The sequence below is a fragment of the Dermacentor andersoni genome, chromosome 8 (assembly GCF_023375885.2).
Source record: "Dermacentor andersoni chromosome 8, qqDerAnde1_hic_scaffold, whole genome shotgun sequence".
Lineage (NCBI taxonomy): Eukaryota > Metazoa > Arthropoda > Arachnida > Ixodida > Ixodidae > Dermacentor > Dermacentor andersoni.
In genome coordinates this window covers 51003216-51025486 of record NC_092821.1, presented here as the reverse complement: position 1 = coordinate 51025486, position 22271 = coordinate 51003216, and the positions used below count along the sequence as shown (strand labels likewise).

Sequence of the window (22271 nt, the reverse complement as noted above, 5' to 3'; positions counted from 1 at the left end):
AAGTTTTGCGTTTCGCGGCGCATCGTTGTTTTTCCCTATACTGAAATTCAATCGAATGGTATCCCACAAAGGTTTAGCATGCGGAACACGCTAACGCTAACGCAAGCACATTACGCTATACTAAAGCTGCCTACTTGCTGGCTATCAACGATAACGAGAGCGTAGCCATTAGGAAATTTAGCGCAGAAGCTAGAGCCGTGGGTGCCGCCATGTGTGAGAACTCTGTTCTTTAGCGTACGTGAACATTACGTACACTAAACTCACCAAATAACGTACCTGAACATAGCGTTAGTAGGTCGCAGAAACAAAGTAAGGTACGGAGCACGGGCAGTAAGGACAACGATAATTCTTTACTTACGCAATGCGTTTAGTTTGATCGCAAACGATGTTGTAACGCTGTTTAATAACGGCACACTGCAGGTGACAGTAACTTCAGTAAGCGTTACTTTGACAAGATATTGTTTAAAAGCTCGTTAGTGGAACCATGATCCTGGTGAAACTGACACCAGGTGCATGTAAGTTTCCACGAACACCAGATTCACTCAGGGAATTGCTAGACGTCTACTTTATTGCTGTTTTAGAACTGAAAACACGAAGAAATATTAGTACTCTCAAAACATGTCTATTGTGCATCGCTTCTAACCCAGAAGTTTTCTTACGAACAGAATAAAAGCTAAACGAAGCCTATAATCCCCGAAGGCCACAATCCGAATAACACACGGGAGAGCACATTTCGCCGACGGTAGTGTGGAGGAGGCAGGATGGGATAACTGAAAGAGGGAAATTAAGAACTGTCACATTTTATACAGGACATCTCAACAGCCGTGTGGCCTCTAGAGGGTGTTGGTAGTGAGGACGAGTAAGTTGGGAGAAGGAAAGAGGACTAAAGAAAACGAGAATGAGTGGACTGCACCACGTGCTCAATCGATAGCCAGAGCCAAGCACGCACTGGATGAGTCAAAGTTATCCCGCCACCATGCTTCAGTGTCGATATAACTAATACTAACCTGTGGGGAGTCAATCGTGAGGCAAGGCATCATCTCGTGTCGAAGTGCATTCAACAAAAAGGCTAAAGAATGCTAAGAGCAATGTAAAACAATATTCAGTTTATTGGGATGACCACGACCAATATTTGCATTAAAACGTGCGGGTGCGGTGAAAAGGCAAGTATTGTCATATCGATGACAGGCAGGCTCAGGTGCAAGCATCAAACAGGCGTGCTCTCTATAAAAGCCCTCCCAAGAAATACCTAACCAAGCAAGTATGTGGGTGTTCCGGAGGAAATAACTTAGCAACCGAGGTTTCAAAGAAGCGTGTATCGTTACTGTGATATGCTACAAGATCTTTAGCTTCAACAGCACGGGGAAAATTCATGCATGGGGGACAAGGGAGAAAGCACGCTGAAATGGGGTTACCGACGAATAAGTGGCTTAACGATGTCGAATGGATACATGAAAAAAAAAAAAAAAAAGAACGAGCCAGGGGCCCTATAACGTAAAACTATTCCAATATGTTTTTATTCCAATCTCCTGACGTCAAATTTGCGTAACCGCCGACGCAAGCATCGGGCGGTCATCCGCAGGGTTGTCTGAACAGACCAATCAAACGCTCTCCTCGTTCATAGGAGGTTACATTTGTTTGCTTCAAAAACGAATACCATTGCCTACACTGAGCGGCTTGTTTTACCTCATTGGCTGACAAGAGGCGAGGAGCACGCTCAAGTGGAGAGGGATTCGATGGGGCCGAGCCACTGCATTGAAAATCGATAACTGGATGAAGAGGGTGACGCCGGCGTCTGCGATTGGTCCGCTTTCCTTTACATAGCTTGCGGTGGCTGGTCGAAAATCGCGGCGGCATGCAACAGAAATTTAAGAATTACGCTAAAAAAGATAGCGGAAATACCAAGCGACTAAAATACTAAAAAAGTGGAAATGCCAAGCGACAAGTTCTGTGCACTGGTTGAAAGGGGCTAGCTAGCGACCTTCGCGTTTCCCGTCACCGATGGGCAGTGACAGTCGTGCAGACGTAATGAGAGAGGCGTTGCGAAAATGCAAGACTGCGAACTATTAAGATTCAATAGTCGGATTTCACTGCATTGATATTTTTCTTAGGGAGCAAACAATGATTTTTTTTTTTTTTGTAACAAAGCTACTTATCGAATGTTAACTGACTCTATACAGGAAGAGATGATAAAATAGGCGAGCTTACGAAGCGGAACATGATGAGGAAATAGACGTCCTGACCTAGGTTAACCTGTACGTGAATGTTCCGATGGCCGTTTCGGGTGCCAGAAAAGCACCTTCAACTTTGAATTCCTCTAACTTAAGTCCCTGCGAAGTGATTGTGGGGTAGTATTTATAGTCATATAGGCCTGTCTGTATAGAACTGCCACCGACGTAATATCTCCTCTATCTGTAGTTCACTGCGTTCAAGGTCTAACTTAGCTTTACCGCATCAGTTAGTTTTAGTTAAGCATCCCGAGACAATTTCTGCCCAATTACATCATGGACTAAAGATGAGGTGTCTAGGTTGCTGCAGAGTGTATTGTTTCCGTTGCCCTCCCTCCCTCTCTCCCTCAAAAATAGTCGCAGTAAAAACATATTTTACGCATGTTTTCGCTTCGCCAAGAACACCGGTGGCTATAGCTAATCTAAGCTCCAAGTTGACCCGGTAAAAAGGAAGGAACCAGTGATTTATGAATGGCTAAGGGGGGCAGATCTGCAGTCGGCGTTATGAATTCGGTTCAGTAAACGCACTCCGAACGATATTTTCTACCCTCGCGAACTAGTAGCAGGAACCGCGCGAGGTCCGTTGATGCGCCGTAATGTCCGACAAAACTTGCATATATAAGGAAAAAGGAAACGGCCTCAACTGGTGGCACTTGACACTCTCACACCACGAAAGACAAGCGGCGGCGCGCAGGAGAGAGGGAGGCGGTCGTGCCAGGTCGGATGCGGCGGCCACCGGGCGGGGTTAAACGGCCAAGGACTCGGGCGAGGCCGTCGAACGGGGAGACGCTGCTTCCGGAGGTGTTCTTTCGCGGCCGAACATGCGATCCCGGCCGATGACACCGGTGCTGCCCTTGTGGTGGTTGTTGTGGTGTTCTTGCTGCTGCTGCTGTTTCAGCGCCGGTGAGTAACAGGCGCGATTCTTCTGATACAACGAGGCTGTCTGTATTTGTGCAGAGAGCAGAGGAAGGAAGACGGGAATTTTGAAATCTAATCGTTCCACATGTTTCAATGAGTCAATGTCAAAGCGATCTCGCTGCTTCTCAGGGATTTCCGTCGCTTATAAGTAATCCAGCGTCCCCGCACAGAGGGCGACAAGTGAAAATTGTGACTCTATTTGTGGCGTTTTAAGTGGAAACATAGAAGAAGAAACTCGTTGTAATGGTTTGACGATTCGTTTCTTGAATATAGAAAAAAAAACTAAGTATAAGAAAACAACTCTAATTAAATTTCAATTAATTTATTTCCTCCACACGGCCTAACACACTACATGTGCGGTACAGGAGAGGGGCAGATGGACATGTAAACATCAGATAACTACAGAAAGGAAAATTTGACAACCGACGTGGTTGCTTAGTGACTATGGTTTTCGGCTGCTAAGCACGAAGTTGCGGGATTGAATCCCGGCCACGGTTGCTGCATTTCGACGGGGGCGAAATGCGAAAACACCCATGTAATTAGATTTAGGTGCACGTTAAGGAACCCCAGGGGATCAAAATTTCTGGAGTCCCCCCCTACGGCGTCCCTCATAATTATATCGTGGTTTTGGTACGAAAACTATATATATTTTTAAATTTGACAAAAACCATGCAATTACAACAGCTATTACAAGAAATGAAAACAAAACAGAACCTCTTTCTAAGACGAGTAAATCTACATTCAAGATAAAGGCAGAGTAAAGCAGGCGTGATGACGAAAATTAGAAGTGAGGAAAACTATGTCGCGGTATCAAGAACAAATAATAATAGTAAAACAAAATGAATAGAAGGAACTACGAGTAAGGGAAGTCTGAAATACGGAAATGAACTTTAATTCTGCTTTCCTTCTCAGATGTTGGGAAAGTTAGAGACACGTACGTTATTGTGCCTTTTATTGGTGCCTTGTTTTAGCCACCTATGGTAATACCTGTGGGGCAGGTAAAAGCGTGATCGTGAGGCCCAATTTGCGACTGTCCACTGCGCTCACGTGCACAGTCTTTGAACCCCTGCAACTTGAGCACGCCCCCAAGTGCCTCGACCTGTACAACCTCGTTAAGCGCTTGCTGCGTTATTTAACTAGTCACAAATGAGTGAAGCTGTTTCACGCGGTGGTTAAATGTCTATGACGCTTGGTTGTTGAGCATCAAGTCACGGAGCCCTTCGATTTACAGTCGCAGCAGCTGCCTTCCGGTACGAAACAACGCTGGTGCGCTTACACATATATCGTCGAGGTAAATGATCCCTCATGGTCATGGTTATTCCGGATCGCCCCCCCCCCCCCCCCACACACACACACACACATACACAAGGTCCTTCTGGCCCGTGTGATGCTTCGAGAGGCTAAACCACAAGCAAATCTTAGTGTGACCAATGAGTAACGTTGGTGACCAGGAGGCGCTACGCCTATGATTGGGTAAAATGGCAAGATCATGACACCACAGGGCAGGAATTCTGCAAAAAAATGTCATCGCATTTCTAACACTCATCGACGCGCGTCAGTATCAAAGCTTTGTGTAGGCCATAAAGTATAGAGCCAGGCCACGTTCACGGCTGGGCGCGTGCAGAGGAGCGCACGCGTTTCTGCTTTCTATAAAACACCCCCGGTGCCCAGTTCGGTGAGAAGCTGAACACTTGCGGCTGAAGATCAGGCGTAAATTTGCCGCGGAGTGAAATGGTATTGCGGCTTGCTCCGCTTGCGGGGCTATGCGTTGCGGCGCTGTTGTTGGCACGCAAACTTTGCAATGGCTGTTGGCCCATTGCTCAACGAGAGGGCGCTCAAGTTGACGCATGAGACGCATATTCGCACCGCAAAGCATTCTGCGCACCTGACGCTTGAGATTCGCGACCTTCAGTTTGTCGGACGCAAGACAGCTTTTCTAGCTGTTCTACAGGTTTCTCCGTAAGTTCAGCCTTTCTTTTACTACACATAGATCGTAACCTTGTAAATTAAAGAAATAACAGTGGAAGGCGTAAATGCGACGTGCTTACCTCGGTGAGAGTTGGTGAGCGTAACCGACTCTGAGCACGCACACACAACGCCACGTGCATCGTTCTTCTTTACCACCCACACTGAAACGACTGAATGGCAGATGGTAAACTAGTGAGCGGCTATGCCCAATGTTGGAGTTGTAATTTTATTCTGTGGATTAAACACACAGAAAGAGAATATTCCAGTTCTTTTCTGTAATGCCGCCAATATAAATCTGAAAAATTTAGGATAGTAGTAAAATACATTCTTTGATTAGGGTTATTTGATTTATGAACCAACGTTGACCGATAACGTTGAGCTTGGCAAACGCTACAGCAACAATGAAAGTAATCACAAAAAAAAAAAAAAAATTGAGAAAGCATCACATGAGTGGCAGCCAATCTTCGTCTAGGTGACTAGAAAAACCCATGATGTTAGGTTCTACGAAAGCTGCAAGTATGGCGGTTCAGCCAGCGTGCCGATTTAATTATTTTAAATATAAATAAAGAAAATAGCTTGTCGAGGCTAATGCGATAGTGGATGCCGCGCAAAACAGACTAAAGTCCGATGAAGGACACTAATATGCATGCAGTTCTCGTGCAGGGGGGAGTGCATATGCGTAAGGAAAGAAAAAAAAAAAACAGAGAAAATGAATAACGTTCAAGTTATTTCCCCTTCCCGTACCACTTTATTCCTCCTGTTAGGACAAAATATTCCACCAACTAGCCCACCAATTCGCTATTCCACATCCACATCATGTGCAGATTGCAAGGTCAAAAACAGAACGCTAGCGTACATACTAATGCCCAGGAGGAAGCCCCAAAAGTACTATAAAAGATTTATTATTGTTCAAGAAGACTTCAGTGTATTCTGTAAATGCAGTGCTCGTGCTTGACCTGACCGACAGTTCCAGAGTTCAATAAATCGCGGGAAGTGGATTATACTATAAGAAATCCACATGAGTTTGCAAGAGTGAAATATCCACAGTTAGCGGCCGTTAATTTTCAATTACATCGTTGCAGGTTAAATGGGGTCATTCAGGAAAACAAATGGTGTGCAAAACAGAAGAACTGGGACAGTGCGTAATCCACTTCGTTAACTTTCTTTGCAGCGCAAAACAGCCCACTCGCTTACACGCACACACTCTCACACCTGGAGTAGCATGTCAGGCGAACATCTCAGGCACGCCATTAAAGGTAGTTTCGCTCTCTCACACACAAACACACAAAAAGGTTCACCGACGCTTACGATGCTCCTGTTGCGAATATTAAGCGCAACTGTCTAGGCGTTTGGAATTCGCGATATATTGTGGCAATGAATTTGATTCTGAACGGCAAGGTCCTCCCGGTGGCGGTGCTCAGCCTCTGCTCGGGCAGCTTGTTTAGCAGCCTCCATTGCATCTCGATCCTTCTAACTCACCGTGCAGCTGCAAGATCGCGAGAATACTTAGATAAGCAATGAGGTCGGAAAAGAGAGGGTACGTTGAAGCGAAATACGGGTTCACTTCGTGGAACGAGGATCGTTTTTCTGTCTGAATTTCTCGTGCCGTTTCAACTATAGACAAAGCTTTCTTTTGAAGTGATTCGACTGTATCTGAGTCATGAACAGCACATGGATTACCTAAACATTGCCTTTATGGCTTGATCCTGATTTGCAGTTGTCTAGGTCGACGATTTGGAACAATATCTTGCGTCATCAATGCATCAGCGTACAATGATTATGAATCGGAAGGACGCTTATTGCGTTGCCGGAATTACAAAATTATAAGCGCAAAGAGTAACGCTGTACCAATATCTGAGTCAGAAGCACAAAAATTAGACAAATTCACCTATTCTGCTGACAGTCCTCATCACAGCTGAATAATTGAAGCGCGATAATTCCGTCTAGCATTTACTGAGTGCCTCTGGTTCTGTTGCCTAACTAGGCTCATCGAAACCAAAACAAGAAATAAATAAAAACAATAAGTGCATAAAGGCGAAAAAAAAAAACTTTCTTTCTCGCTTTTCTTCCCCTCTATTATTCATTACTGAGTACAATCTTGCTCATCTCCCGCCCTACCTAGCTGATTCGACACACGCGTTTTGGGAGTTCTTTGAGAGTTCTTTATTGTGCATAATAATAAGGTTACAGATGGGGATTATGCATACATATAGAGGGAGGTCCCATAGTCAACAGACTGTACAGGGGACCTCCCATTACAAATGAGTAGGATATGTAAATACAAAGCAGCTATATGCAAACACAAAAAAAAAACACCATATTAAGTTAGTCACTAGCTTACGCTGTAAAATATTTAACGACACAAAGCATTTATTACTATAATTATAACGATCAAATTGTTATATTGAGTGCAAAAATTTACGAACGTTTGATTTGAATGTGTAAAAATGTGAGAATATCTTAATATGACACGGTAATGAGTTCCAAAGTAGTGTGGCTGAAAAATGACTAAACTTACCATAATTACTTTTAGGTTTTCGTAGTAAATAGCTGTTGGTAGAAGCGAAACAGGTAGACATGGAATATGGATACTGACTGTTAGTAATTATAGGGAACGGGAGCTTTCCGAGTGAATGGGAGCTTTCCGTTTGCCCTGAGATAATCAAGTTCTTTTTTCCCGAGTACAACAGAAGGAGCACTGACACAGTAATCGGTTTTATTGGAGATACAAAATGCTTCAAAAATTTCCCGGTTTTTCTGATTGCTATATTTGCGCTACACACATGTTCGTTCGAAAAAACGCCTTGCATGCTGGCTTGTGCGAGCAATGGCGAATGTGGTCGGCTAAATGACCAGTGCCACTTAGTGAAGTAGTTGGCTCTCTACCACCGAGGCCACGATTTCTCCGTGGAACCTGCAGCCTTCTCCAGACGCCTTAGCTGGCCGTCGACGCTGTCCCGAACTTGATGTTCACAGGACTTCTCTAGAGCCTCTAGTGCCTCGGTAATAGAGAGCCAGATTCGCGAGGTAAAGGTTGGTGGGAGTCGCAGGCTGAAAAAAGACGCGCGCCTGCTACAGCGCCCTGTCGTAGTGCCCTATTGGCACCAGGCTTCTCACCGCCTCAAGAAGGTTGGCGACAGGTGCGGGGTGCGTGTTGTGTTTTCAGCACCGGAAAAGCTGGGACGAATGTGTCGCCTAGTAAACCAATCTCAGAAGAAGCCAGCCCTCAAAATAAAGCACACCAAAGCCGTCGTTGAATGTGACGTTGGTGTTGTGTATAGTATTATTCCCCTTGCCTGTGGGAAATGCTATATTGGCCAATCCGGGCGCTGTCTGAATGAACGCCTGCTAGAGCATCGCAGGAATGCTACTTCACTAAGTGGCGCTGGTCATTTAGCTGACCACATTCGCCGTTGATCGCACAAGCCAGCATGCAAGGCGTTTTTCGAACGAATACGTGTGTCGCGCAAATTTAGCAATCAGAATGACCGAGAAATTTTTGAAGCCTTTTGTATCTCCAATGAAAACGATTACTGTGTCAGTGCTCCTTCTGTTGTACTCGGGAAGATTATTTCAGGGCAAACGTGTGTGTCGAATCAGCTAGGTAGGGCGGGAGATGAGCAAGATTGTACTGAGTAATGTGAAAAAGAGGGGAAGAAAAGAGAGAAAGAAAGTTTTTTTTCACCTTTTTTCACTTTAGGCTCATCGAACTCTTTGTCGCTGATGTAGTGCTTTGTCATAATAAGTTTATAGTGTGTTGTACTGGAACACCAAGAAATGAGGGCGCCTCGCTGCGGGTTAGAAACCCGAAATATAAACTAATATTTCTGAAGTAAAATAAGTGTTCTGGGATTCCTATTTAAAATACTCAGCCTGTATCGCACGCTTGAGAGAGTTGTAGGGTGTCCGCGATTCCGGTGGATGCAATGGCGTTTGCCCAATCCCTTGACACCGGACGCTGACAGCGCCACCTTGTGATACGTGGTCTAGTCTTAATGCCCTATAAACAGTTTCTTGTTGTCCTTGAGTATTATAGTCGCAAAAGCATTCGAAACGGTGGCGTGTTCACAATTACCCAGCTCCGCAAAATTTATACCAGCAGCGAAGTAGACTACGCTTGGTTACTGTCATATTAGATTTGTGTTTGTACAGTTTAGTTGTGTTGCCACCAGGTGGCGCCACAAACCAAACTGCTCACGTTAACGCCTCCGGCAAGTTTGCGGGCAAACTAGAACTATCTATTTGAAACGAACTTAAAGGAAATTCACCGATATTTACGATACTCCCTAATCGGAAATTTGAGCCAGCTCTATAAGTGTTTTTGTTCTGCGATATAATGACTCGCGCGGACAATCTGTATCGTGCGGTACGTTGCGAACGTAGTGAAATGTGGCGCGATTAACAGCAACTGCCACCGACAGACCTCGCGGACGACGCGCGCTACTGTGGCGCCATCTCGTAGTCATCGTAGCTGCATTGCGCTATTCTTCTCACGCTTTCGTCATCCCCTCCTCCGCTTTGCGCCTCATGGTTCCGCTGCATCCTGCTCTCCGCATATTTCCTCACGTCTTTCATCCCGAGCTGCGCTCCGTGTGCGCTTTCATCTTTCGCTGTGCTCGTTGGCACGGTCACGCCACCGCCGGCACTCGCCGCACCAACGGGCTTATGAGCTGCGCTCTAAAAGAAGAGCGGTAAATCTCAGACGAATGAGACCAAATGTAGATATTTAGTAAATCAGGTACTGCGACTATATTTAACGTACGATTAGTTATTTAAATAGTAAAGCTGAATTATTCATAATTTAGTTTACTTGGCTTATAAAATTAATCGTATTTGAAAAGTTGTACAGCGTTCTGTTTACGGAGACACATACAATGAAGTGGTTTTCATGATGTCTCTATTGCGGTCGTTTGTTGAGGGCTCTGAAGAAGCTCACAAATTATCCGCTGCAGTAGACCAGCGGCTGTGGCACTGCGCCGCTGATCTCCAAGACGCGGGTTTGATCTAAGCCGATGGTTGATGTGCACAAATGCTTGTACACTTACATTTAGGTGCACACTAAAGAATCCCAAAAGGAGATAATTGTTGGGCCAGTTGGCCCAACAATTATTGGCTTCAACGAAAAAACCCAAGGTGGCCAAAATTATTCTGGAGTACACCCTTCCGCCCTCCCCCCCTCCGACGCCTACGGCACGTTTCGTAACGAAATCATAGTTTTCGCACGAAAAACCTCAGAATTTACTTAATTTTAGAGCCGCTACGTGCTGACGGACTGCACAGGCGGACTTTGTTTCCTCCAATTTTTTTCTAAATGTTTTCAAAACACGATTGAGAGTGCAGTTATTCATAGAAGCAATAAAACAGTAAACGTCATATTTTTTTTCTCTTTTCATAACGCTTGATAAGATTCTGTAGTCATATCAAGAATCGCAAATTTTCTTAGTGAGAATCCATATTGCATCATAGGTTGCGAACAGAAAAAAAAAAAAAAAAAACGTCATTGTAGTCGTAGTACGTGGCGCTCTGTCGTTGTGAAATCAGTGCCTGAAACCACATCGTGCATGGCGTTTCTGTGTACATTAACAGAGTTGCCTGTGACTGCAAGCGATGTCCAAGTTACTACTCTGCCGTCGAGCAGCTCCGAGGCCGCTCCCACAACCATCTTTGCCGAGGCGACGACAGAACCCCTACCATCTAGCACACCAAAGGTAAGAACGGTGTACTTTTGTGCACAACAAAGCAGAAGAAAAGCGCTTCCAAAGTTTGTGCGCTGCTGAGTCACTGCCTAAAACTGGTGACGCACATCGAACACATGTTGTAAATTGAAATATGAATGGATTCCTTATTCCATTTACGAAGACAACATTCAATGGTGTATATCTGAGGTCGCTTATTTTGCCTTCATATTTCAGTAGTAAGCTGTAACAAGGTTCGACGAGGAGTCCGTTGCAGTGGAAACATTTTCCGCAATCACGACGTACAGAAATGCACAGGGTCATTGTACCATTATCTTTGCGAAAGCGACGTATTTAATGTGTTGCCGCTATGAATTTCTCTTCAGGTTCTTTCGATCACTGCTCGTCTAGCAGTTGCATTTTTATGTATTTCCTATGCATTTAACATAGGAAAATTACCTTGTGACGGACTTCTTAAACGCCCCACCCTTAGTAGTTAATGTCTTGACTCCTTGCCACAATATTTCGGGGCGACGAATAGCGATAATTTCTTGGAGGATCATCGTGAGTGAAATATAGTTCGTGAAACCCTTGAGTTGAAACTATTATTCTAGGCACGCTTAAAATGCATTCGACATAAATAAGTGAAGGTATTGCGGAAACGAATACAGTGACGGAGCTTTTTTCTGCTTTTTCCGTCAGGACAGTTACATTGTATTCCAGACCCGCCATGGTTGCTTAGTGGCTATGGTGTCGGGCTGCTAAGCGCCAGGTCGCGGATTCGAATCCCGGCCACAGTTGCTGCATTTCGATGGTGGCGAGAAAACCCGTGTACTTAGATTTAGGTGCGCGTTAAGAACTCCAGGTGGTCCAAATTTCCGGAGTCCCAAACTACGGCGTGCCTCATAATCAGATCGCGGTATTGGCACGTAAAATCCCGTAATTTAGTTTTGATTATATTCCATAGCTGTGCCATGCAGAGTGACTTTTTATGCTGACGAGTAGAGACCATAACAAGGGGGCTGCTGAACTACTTATAACGTACACAGATCGCAATTACCACAAGAATGAGCTTAAAGTAGGAATTTCTCATACCAACAGTTTGTTGCAGTCTACACAACTGGCTTGTCTACACGAAATGCCAAGCTTGTACAACACAACCAAAGCTTAAGAAGCTGCCGAACATGAATCCATTAATTCTTAGTGTGGCGCATCCGTTTGTAGGTTTACTATGGCCGCGTGTTTTGACACTGTTTCAAGATGTACGTATGGGAAGATATATTGCGAAAAATTGCACCTTTTGATGACATTCATTTCGTATAGATAAAGCGTTAATTGTACAACGGTTATTCTGGACATCACCACGTGACGCGATGTTTATTTGTAGCTTTGGACAAGCCACACGAGAAATGACTGCTAGTGCCAAAAGGGACCTGGAGGTAGCTTGACAGTGGTGATAATTTATCTATTTACACGCCGTAAAGCAGCGTAGTGTGATGGGAGATGCCTTGATAGTAGTCAGGATGAATTTGGCAATCGAGGGTCCACTGACGTACACACAATATTTATAAACCAATGTTTTTTTTAAGTTATCGGACAATGATTCTTGTAGCGCGTCTCCTGTCGTAAGCTTCAGCGAAAGCGCGAACCCAGTGTTAGGGAAAAATTGTAAAGTTTTGTTTTCACTTGTTCTGTTCTGCATCAACAAGGGCGATGATCATGGCTCAGAAGAGCTAACAAGTAGTGGTAATGGTAGTGGTAATGGTAATGGTAGTAGTGGTAATGGTAGAATTGGTAGTGGGAAAAAGTAGTGGTAGTGCATAAATTTAAGTGTCCACCCATGAGGCAGGAAACAGTTTTGGCAAGGGAAGCGCAGAATGAGTACTCCATGACCATAGTTACAGGGAACCCTGCAAGTGAACCGCCGTTACTACTTTTTCAGACGCCCACTACTACAGATTCTCCAGTGACGAATGACACCACTGAAGCTACATCTACGCAGGAGACTACAGGTGAGTGCAATTTCCGCAGTGCGATGGGGCTTTCCTTTGAAGTTCCCTGAATAACAGATGCACCAATAGTTTTGCCGGGGATGTAAAGGCAAAGTGTATGAACATTGCTGTGTTAGTCCACGGAGGAAAAACCACCATTTTTGAGTAGGGAGAGTTGAGGCGACAAAAAATACACTCATGTACATATTCCTTAGTCTTGGTGACTGTGTTTCCTAAAGATGAGGAAAAAATTATTATTTAGAGCAATCCGTGTTGTCGCTTTTTGCGAAGTCTGGTCGCTCCACAGTTAAAACAAACTTCTGCAGTGGGCACAACCAGAGTAATACGCAGAGGTAAATTTCATCCTAGCGTACATGTAGAGTGGAATGATACTTCATGTGCAAAACCACTGAAGTGTAGAAGTGTAGACCACAGAAGCATGTGCATGGCTTGGTATATAGGCTTGGTCTCTTTGAAAGAGGAAAATGATATGCAGCAGTAGCATCGCTCCAATATGCACAAATTAATAGGCGTCATGCAAATTCCTGCTTTAAATACAGTAAAAGAAAAAATGAGAATTTCCGCATCTCTGACCGACGCGCGTGTTTTGAAAATAGCATATGCGGGCGCAATGATAATGTCTTGGCGACGCATGTTTCTTTCACTATGCTCTTTTTACTCAAGATAATTTTTATGCCGTTCCTAATGTCATATAAACGAGAAGAAGGGGAAGCCGCGGGGCTCGGGTTTTTTAAGTCACGTGCATGTTTAGCCAACAGGAAATAGAGCGAAGGTAAGCATTGGGTAATTAGCTGTAGTTGAAATTGAAACATAGAAAATAACGAGGGAAAAGGTAATAAAATTGTACGAAAAGATAACTTGTCGCCGGTGGGCACTGAAATTTTCTCCCCTTCGCAATAGCCTTCACCGCTCACAGCCATGGCTCTGTGTGGCGCTTGTCAACATAAAAATTAAGAGTTTGACGAAATCTCGCCTGGTCGGGATCTAACAGCATAATAGGAAAGTACAGAAAAGGGCTTTCGTGTGGAAGCCGGAACGTTTAAACATTCTTTTTTTTGACAACCCCATTTTGGTCGAAGTTCCGTACTTTCCTATTACGCTGGTTAACACTGCTAGAGCAACATCTAGTACACATAAATACCCAAGTTAGTGGGCGGATCGATGGCCATCGCTGTAACTCAAGTGGAAGTGCATCGCACGTGTAATCCTAAGGTTGTGGGTTTGGTGCCCACCGGCAACAAGTAGCATTTTATTTTGCTTTCATGTCCCTTTTTCTCATAATTTTCTGCCCTTCCCTTTCAACCACCACTATGTACCCCTGTGCTCTGCTTGAATTCATTGCCTGTGAGCTTCATATGGTCGTAGTGTTATATAAATGTGTTTTTTGTGAGATGTAATATTATTATTAGCTTTTTCTACATCACCTATTCCAAATGTGTACGTCGAAGTGTACCACCTTTGTAGCACTGTTCTTAATGTAATGCCGTTGACAAAAATGAAAGCTTTCTGTACACCATGCTGAGCGATGCCTGGGTGGCGTCGCTTGGTTGCAGGGGTGCGCCAGAACCAAATCCAGATCCAGGTGTGCGTCTTATACTTTATCTGTATAGAAACTGCTACCGAGGATCCGCTGCGCCAAAGAGGTAACTAACTCACCTTTTCATACGTCTATCCCCAGTTCTATCCCGACAATGACAAACCATTGCTTTAGCAGTGGGCTTCAGCACACTGCACGGTATTGAAGCAAAGGTTTCCTTGCATAGTGTTCGGGCTTCCATGTATTTCCATCGGTCGGTTTCTCGGCGCGTAAAGTTGGCCGATTCCGGGGTCCATGTAATTAGCAAACTTATCCTACAGCGGAGATGGCGCACACAAAACTGGGCTGATTCCAGGTAGTGGCTCGCTGGGCCGATCCTTATACGGATGCATGCTCTTTCATGTGTAATTTCAAGAGTTTTGAGGCAGTGTTTAGCGCTAGCCAATCCGCCAAGCAGTGCAACGACAGTAGTCCTAATAATGCTGTGGCATTAGAGTTTCCCTGGTCTACTAACTTTCCTTGCTTCTTCCACTGGGTTTGACGTCGGTCTTGCGCCCAGACGGCATAGAGCGGAGCCGTGGCCTGCACTAAGCCGTGGCGTGCAGGTAAAAAGCAGGATAGTTACGGGACAGGGGACACTGGCAAAGGACCACGAACGTTTTCCAGGATAGACTCAGCGGGAGTTCTTCGCGGTCGCGTTGGCCAAGGTTTGTGGCCAAGGTCATATGTTCGTGAGAAGTGTTGAAGCGGTAAACGTGTATAACTATGTTTACCACATCCCTGTACGTACACATCTGCCCCGCAGTGCTTCGTTCATTCCTCACAAATCGTCTCATTAGGATATAAGGCATCGCTGCATGTAGGTTGAATACCGTGACGCTATGTGAAGTTGAGGTTACACTTAGAAAGTCGCTGCAAACAAGTGCCCGTCTTGTAAATAAGAAAATTGAACGCATGATCAGTCTCATTTCATAGTATTCAATAGAAACAACTAAAGAATGCTTAGATCAACATATATTTCAACAAGAGCTTTCAATTTGCAATAATTTCTACTTTTACAGAGTACCCGATTCCATGCTTCTCTGATAGCAGTATAGAGGTAGCAAACTTTCATGCAGTCCAATCACTTATCTTAAAACAAACAGTGCAGCCGGTGTTTAGACTTTTCATAATACCGATAAAGCTCTGGGGTTCTAGGATTAATTTATTTCGGCAAAAAATGTACGCGGTCGGCAGATGAGGCGTAGAAAATTTAGACAATTTCTTGACAAGTAGGCAACAAAGTTGAGCAATTGCTTCGGCTTTGAACAAACTTATTGTGACAGCAGGATTCTCCCACAGTGAAGACCACCACATAGTTTTTGCTTGCTTTCTTTTCCCTGAAATAATTGCGTTTACTCACTAGTGGACGCTGCGCAAGAAGCGAGCAACCACAGGGTTCCTATTTACGGTGGGGCAATGGTGCTCCCTTAGAATAATATAATAATGTTGAGTTACAACTTAAAGAAATACGTATTTATATCAACGTTGAAGTTATAATAATAAATTTTGTTATAATAGAGGATGAAGTAGTCGTATAGAAAAGTCAGTTTAAATTATTCTTTCTTGTAGTCCATGCAAACGCCTTAATTATGGTGTAGTTGTGAATCTTGTTAAATTGTGAATCTTGTAAAAACTAAAATAGCTTTCGTTACTGTAGGTTACATTTATTTAAGATAAATGTTTTTCTTTATGGAACCTTATGTCTGGAGGCTGATATACGTTTCTTTTTATTTAAGGTTGTCAATACTTTATTACTTGAATAAGCTTGATCGACACAATTCAAAACATATCCTACTTGTTTCGTATCTTTTTTTGTCATAATGCTGAGGCCAGCCACATTGTGGTCAGTGTCGTAGGCTTTGAGAAGTCGCGTAAAACAGTCATAATTTCTATTTGCATAAAGTCGGACAGCGTACAAACACGTACCTGACCGGCGTGTCTGCAACGTGGCCTCTGGTCTTGCCTTAAAAAATGAAGTTTCCTGACCCAATTTTGAAATGAAGTGTTTGTGCATATCGGTGTTAAAGCCGCAGGAGATGAGGCAGTTGCTGCGGTAAACTCTTCGTGGTTTTCAGGCTTCATGAGTCGTTTTGAAAGGCTCGGCGAGAGTACTTAGAATCCACTGACTAGTGTGCCATGCACCATCTCTCCTCAAGGAAGAGTATGGCGCCCTTTCCTACGAATGTTTCTGAGAGCCGCGGAGGGGCACTCGTCGTCGGAAGGGTGCACTGGCATGGCGGAACTGGAGGGTGCAGTAGCAGCGTTCCAGACGAGTTTGCATATGCATGGACTGTCTGGAACGCGCGTCTCGCGTTTGGAACGAGACGTACCGTCCAGACCGGCCCGTTGCATGCATTCCTGGGCGTACCCGTCCAGGTGGAGCACTTGCAGAGTTCTAGCTATGTTTCAGTAGGTCAACGCTTGCTCCGGTGCGGGCAAAAATAAATTTCTTTTGTGTGCGCTTTTAACAAGCAATATCACAGGAAGCCCTTTTATGATTCGGTTGGTGGACGAGGGCGAAGAGGCAACTGCTGCAGGAGAGAATGAAACAAGCAAAGGCAGGGATGTTAGTCTGACAGATGTCCGTTTGGATACCCGGAACGGACGAGAAGGGATGAGGGAATAAAGAAAGAAATCAGTGGTAAAATAGTGGTAAATGCGAGAAAAATACGTTAGCGTTACATCATCAATACGCCCACAAGATTGAGCACATGTTTATCACATTGAAATGTCATGTTGAGGGGCTCACTAGATAAATGTCCTGTCTCCTCGAAAGGCGAAGTACAACTGACGGTGGTTGTGAGTAAGTGACCGTGAGTGGCACTGCACACACACACACACGCACACACGCACAAACACGCGCACGCACACACACACACACACACACACACACACACACACACACACACACACACACACACACACACGCACACACGCACGCACACGCGCACGCGCGCACACACACACACACACACACACACACACACACACACACACACACACACACACACACACACACACACACACAGACGCGCGCGCGCGCGCGCACTTTCCCACGCCCTCTCTACCTCTAGCCCCTTACTAGATTCCGGCACTTCACGCACATGAACTTTCTTCCACTTTGACACCAATGAGGATGACACACTAAATAGGAGGCGGATGTTGTGAAGCATTCAAAGCGAGAGCGGTGGTGGAAAGAACGGAAGTATTTTGTGCCGCTGAACAGATGCGGAAAAAATTCGTGCAACTAACCTGTGTGTCCCTTCGTTCGTCGCACCATCCGAACCCGGACGTCTTACTGAAGGGGATAAATAATTGGAAAGGTCAGAGAAAAGGATGACGCCAACAGCTGCATTGCATGAACATCACTTTAAGAATAAACTAAACGTTATTTATCGAAATAAATTGCAAAGTTTCAGCACGATGTGTACCTTAAATGCCCCACATATTACACCAATGTAAAATTGGTATAAAGTATTGTATTGTTTTGTCAGGAATTCGGGCCTTTGGCATAGATAGCCGACAGAGCACGAATAACACTTTCTAGCGCTTGTCTAACGAATGTATTGAAGACTGTCATTGGCTGACGCTCTTGAAACTCCGCAAACATAGAGTTCATTTAGACTTTGGAAAGCTTCCTGCGAAGTTCGTATGATAGGCTTGAAAAGCTCTCTAACTTTTCCATAATTATATTCTACAAATGTAGTAATTAACGTGCACACTTCAAGCTTTCGGTACACGTGAAATGGAGCATCGCATTCATAATTTGCAGTATACAATTGCCATAAACATAACCATAGCGCTTGGTAGCGTTTGATATAACGAACAGGAAACAAATGATGGTCCAGCAATTATTATTTATTACTTACTTAAGCAACACACCTGCAGCAATTCCTGCATGCCAAAGCACCCTGTAGGCTCTTTAAATATAAACTCCGCGCATTATGTCGTAATTACGGGGGACCATATATAAACACGAATAATGTCTTCAAATGCTGACACCAACAACGCCACTTCGCCGGCGGGTACGATAGCGCAGGACTCGCCTAGTTGGGCACAGTCACACTGAAAAACTCGCATACTTTCAGCCACAAGCGCCGTGAGGCGGCCACCATTGGCTTTCAGTGTATTTGGGCATCGCCTTAAGGCTCTCGCTCAACGCACTAGCCAATATATTCTAGGCACTATACGCACGATCGGGAGTATACAAGTTTGAGGCCAAGACTTCTACAACTAATACCGTAAGCGAAATGACGGAGTGCCACCGAGGAGGCTTAAGCAAAAGTATTTTTATTCCCGGTACATATGCAGCGCTGGTATATTGAGTAATCGGGAGATGTCAATTCCGCGAGCTAATATGTAATAGACTATGTCGCGGAATTATCTATTATTTTTTTCTGTGCTTTCTACCAAGGCCCATTTTTAGGTTTAGTGTAGACCGTGCTTGAGGCTGATCACCGTTGTTCTCTTGTACGAACCACTTTTGTGCCGCCGACGCTGTTTTCAGCGGAATGAGAACGAAGGGTTACATGCCAACATACGACCATCTTGGCAAGAACAATTTGTATACAGTGCACATATTGCCATTACCATACAGCATTGCTTGTATCGGCACAGAAGTGTTTGTTCTGGCCTCATGCAAAACTCATGCAGATACGTCGCTGCTTTCTAAATCTCTGAAACACAGTTCTATCGCAATTGCCCGCCGTTGTTCTTGCATAATTGCTGAGTGGTTAGCGAGCCCAATTTCAAAATGTGCATTATTGTAGTGACGTGAGGTTGAATTCAAGTGGTGGCGGCTTGACTATATAATATGTTTGAGCCTTGTCATCTCATTGTCACATACATCTCTTTTGTGCTATCGGCGCTGTTTTCACGAGCATTAATGTGACGCATTGTACGTGAGCATACCCCCAACCTAAAAGAAATGCTTTCATCATGGTCCACTGCAAGTTTGCTTATTCTGCCACCAAAATACATGCAAAGATGTCAAAGATGCAAAGCTTACAATACATTCTCGGTTGTGTATGTTTCGCGATGGCTCAGAGTTTATCGCGCCTAATTCCCACAAGTCACTAACTGGCGATCATGAAGTCTTGTTTTATTCAATGCCGAACATAGTCATTTCTTAAAAAGAGTATCTGTAATGCCAATGCATATTGTCGGACACCTTGAAAATTAATATGCCGCAACTGGTGCTGTCCAGTGAGTTCATACATGTCTCTATGGCTACATCATTATGCATTAAACTCGTGCATAATGATGTTCGTCCATACTCTTACACTTTCTCTGTTAAGGTCCTCAACCATTTGTTGCAATTCATCCCTGGTGTTGTGGAACAGCGCACTATCATCTTGCAACCGAAGGTTGTTGAGATATTCACCCTTGATCCTCACTCCTAAGCACTCCCAGTCTTATAACATAAATACTTCTAAGCGTGCAGTGAATAGCACTGCAGACATTATGTCTTCTTGCGTGACTCCTTTCTTGAAGGGTACGGATCGCCTCCATGACTGTTAGTACCGCTACTGAATCGAATCTTAATATATGAAAGCCATAGAGACGTGTATGAACTCACTGGACAGCACCAGTTGCGGGATAGTAATTTTCAAGGTGTCCGACAAAATGCATTGGAATTACAGATACTCTTTTTAAGAAACGACTATTATAGGCATTGAAGCACAAAAGTAACTGTAACACCAATGCATTTCGACGAACACTTAATATGTGTAGGAACTTGTGCTGTCCAGAGAATTCGTTCTAAGTGAATCTGCCGTGCGAACTCAGAGGCTACAATTCGTAGATTTGTATATGCGGCACAAAGTAATTAATTAAAAAGGTAATTAGCGGATTTACATCACTAATTCATTTGAAAATTTTGATTTCTGGTACAAGTAATGGCCGCATCATCGAGTAATTTAGAGCAAAGGATAGAATTGTGCTATCTGCCATGGGCAATCTTTAAAAAATTTGGCGCAGCTAAACAACTACCTGTATACTGGTGACATTAAAGATAGCAAAAACTGGCATTCCGCAAGGATCAGTACTCGGTCCAATATTCTTCTCTCTCTTCATTAACGATTATCCCAGATCACTCAGATTTTCTCATTCTATTGTATACAGGGATGATACAGCTCTAATGATTCCACAGCAGTCACTACAGGAAGCAGAATAAATCGCTCAAAGTGAACTGCAGAATATTTTGACATGGTTTGACACTAACAAACTTGTTTTAAACTCCAAAAAAGACCAAGTGTATACTGTTTGCTTCTAACCGGAGAACTATTCCTACTAAGTGCATATTGTACCTGAGATATACACAAATCCAACAAATTAGTAGTCATAAATACCTAGGAAAACGTCTTGGCTGGTCACTACGCTGGGCTCTACATATTGAACAAGTAAGTAAAAAATAGTTTTTGGTTGTTATACCTCATTAAAGGCCCACAAACATTTCTATCCTCCAACATTACGTCTCATATATCTCAGCATTTTTCATTGCTACTTAACATTGCATAAAATCTTGGGGTTTCACGTACGCCTCGTACATTGATCCTTTAATCAAAATTGAGAAAAGCGCTGTGAGAATCATTTCATTGGCGACAAAGGACGCGCCCTCTGCACAGCTTTTTGCACATTAAAGTATAATGCCACTTATTCAAACTCGCGACTACAACATAGCCATACTAATCCACAGAATAGTAACGAAGAACAAGCCAGATTTCTCATGAATATTTATCACGCCTACAAGCGATGCTAGACAAGCTGAGCATAATAAATTCAACTTGCGAAAAATTCTTAATATGTACGGTTAACGTTCCCTATCCTTTCTCGGTGCAAAAATCTGGAATGAAATACTTAGCTTCATAAGAAAATTTCCAAATGCTGTTCCATCATTAAAACACCACTTTAAATAATGTATATAAGATAAACATATTTTGCTTTTTACTTTGGGTTGCAATTTATGCTGACTATTGCGGTAGAGATCCAAAACTAGCCGCATAGGCTAAGGATCCAGATGATGCTGTCAATCATGGGCCCTAAAACGTAAAACTATTCCAATATGTTTTTATTCCAATATCCTGACGTCAAATTTGCGTAACCGCCGCCGCAAGCACCAGGCGGTCGCCCGCAGTGTTGTCCGAACAGACCACTGAAATACTCTCCTCGTTCATAGGAGGTCACTTTTGTTTGCTTGAAAAACGAATAACATTGCCGACGGTGAGCAGCTTGTCTTACCTAATTGGCTGACGAGAGGCGAGCAGCACGCTCAAGTGCAGAGGGATTCGATAGGGTGGAGCCACTGCACTGAAAGTCGGTAACTGGATGAAGAAGGTGGTGCCGGCGTCTGCGATTGGTCCGCTTTCCCTTACTTAGCTTGCAGTGGCTGGTCGAAAATCGCGGTGGCATGCAACGGAAGCTTAAGAATGACTCTGAAACGGATCCTCAGCAAAGAAGAGTTGGCCGAATGAGGTCGTAAACGTGCCGAAAGTGCTCGAAAACGTTACATGGCCACGCAAGAAGTTTCATTATGCGCAAATAAAACCATGCTCTCCGGCAGGTGTGAGTACCCAGTTCCTGAGCGATCGGCGGCAGCCATCTTTTATTCCTTTCGGAACGAGGTAGCCTACGGCTATTCAGAAGAAAATTCAGTTTTGTTCGGCATATTAATGCATCTTTAATGCGTACAAGTCACTTTGACGCGGTGAGCTTTTGCGGTTTTGTGACGTTGCGTGACAGGCAGGTGAAGTGGGTGCAGCCCGAAAACTTTTGACCAATAGCCGGGGGCTAATGGCGAAAAGGCATCCAATCAAAAATAACTATTTTTCTTTTTGCGGTCAAACCATGCAGAACCAGTGTGCACGGGTCATATCAGATGGAGAGCTATCGC

The 22271-nt window shown here is 44.1% G+C and overlaps 1 protein-coding gene across 2 annotated transcripts in view; it reads left to right on the top strand.

Annotated features, from left to right (window-relative positions):
• The first annotated feature begins 2964 nt into the window (after window positions 1–2964).
• The window catches only part of LOC126526272 (uncharacterized), a 58096-nt gene continuing 38789 nt past the window's right edge, over window positions 2965–22271 (top strand). The window contains exons 1-4 of one of the 2 annotated variants that reach the window (XM_055068080.2): window positions 2965–3131; window positions 10701–10822; window positions 12732–12801; window positions 14355–14444. In XM_055068080.2, coding sequence (XP_054924055.2) covers window positions 3050–3131; window positions 10701–10822; window positions 12732–12801; window positions 14355–14444 — 364 coding nt within the window. In that variant the 5' untranslated portion in view covers window positions 2965–3049. The remainder of the gene's footprint in view (window positions 3132–10700; window positions 10823–12731; window positions 12802–14354; window positions 14445–22271) is intronic. The other variant, XM_050174180.3, reaches the window with a different exon arrangement.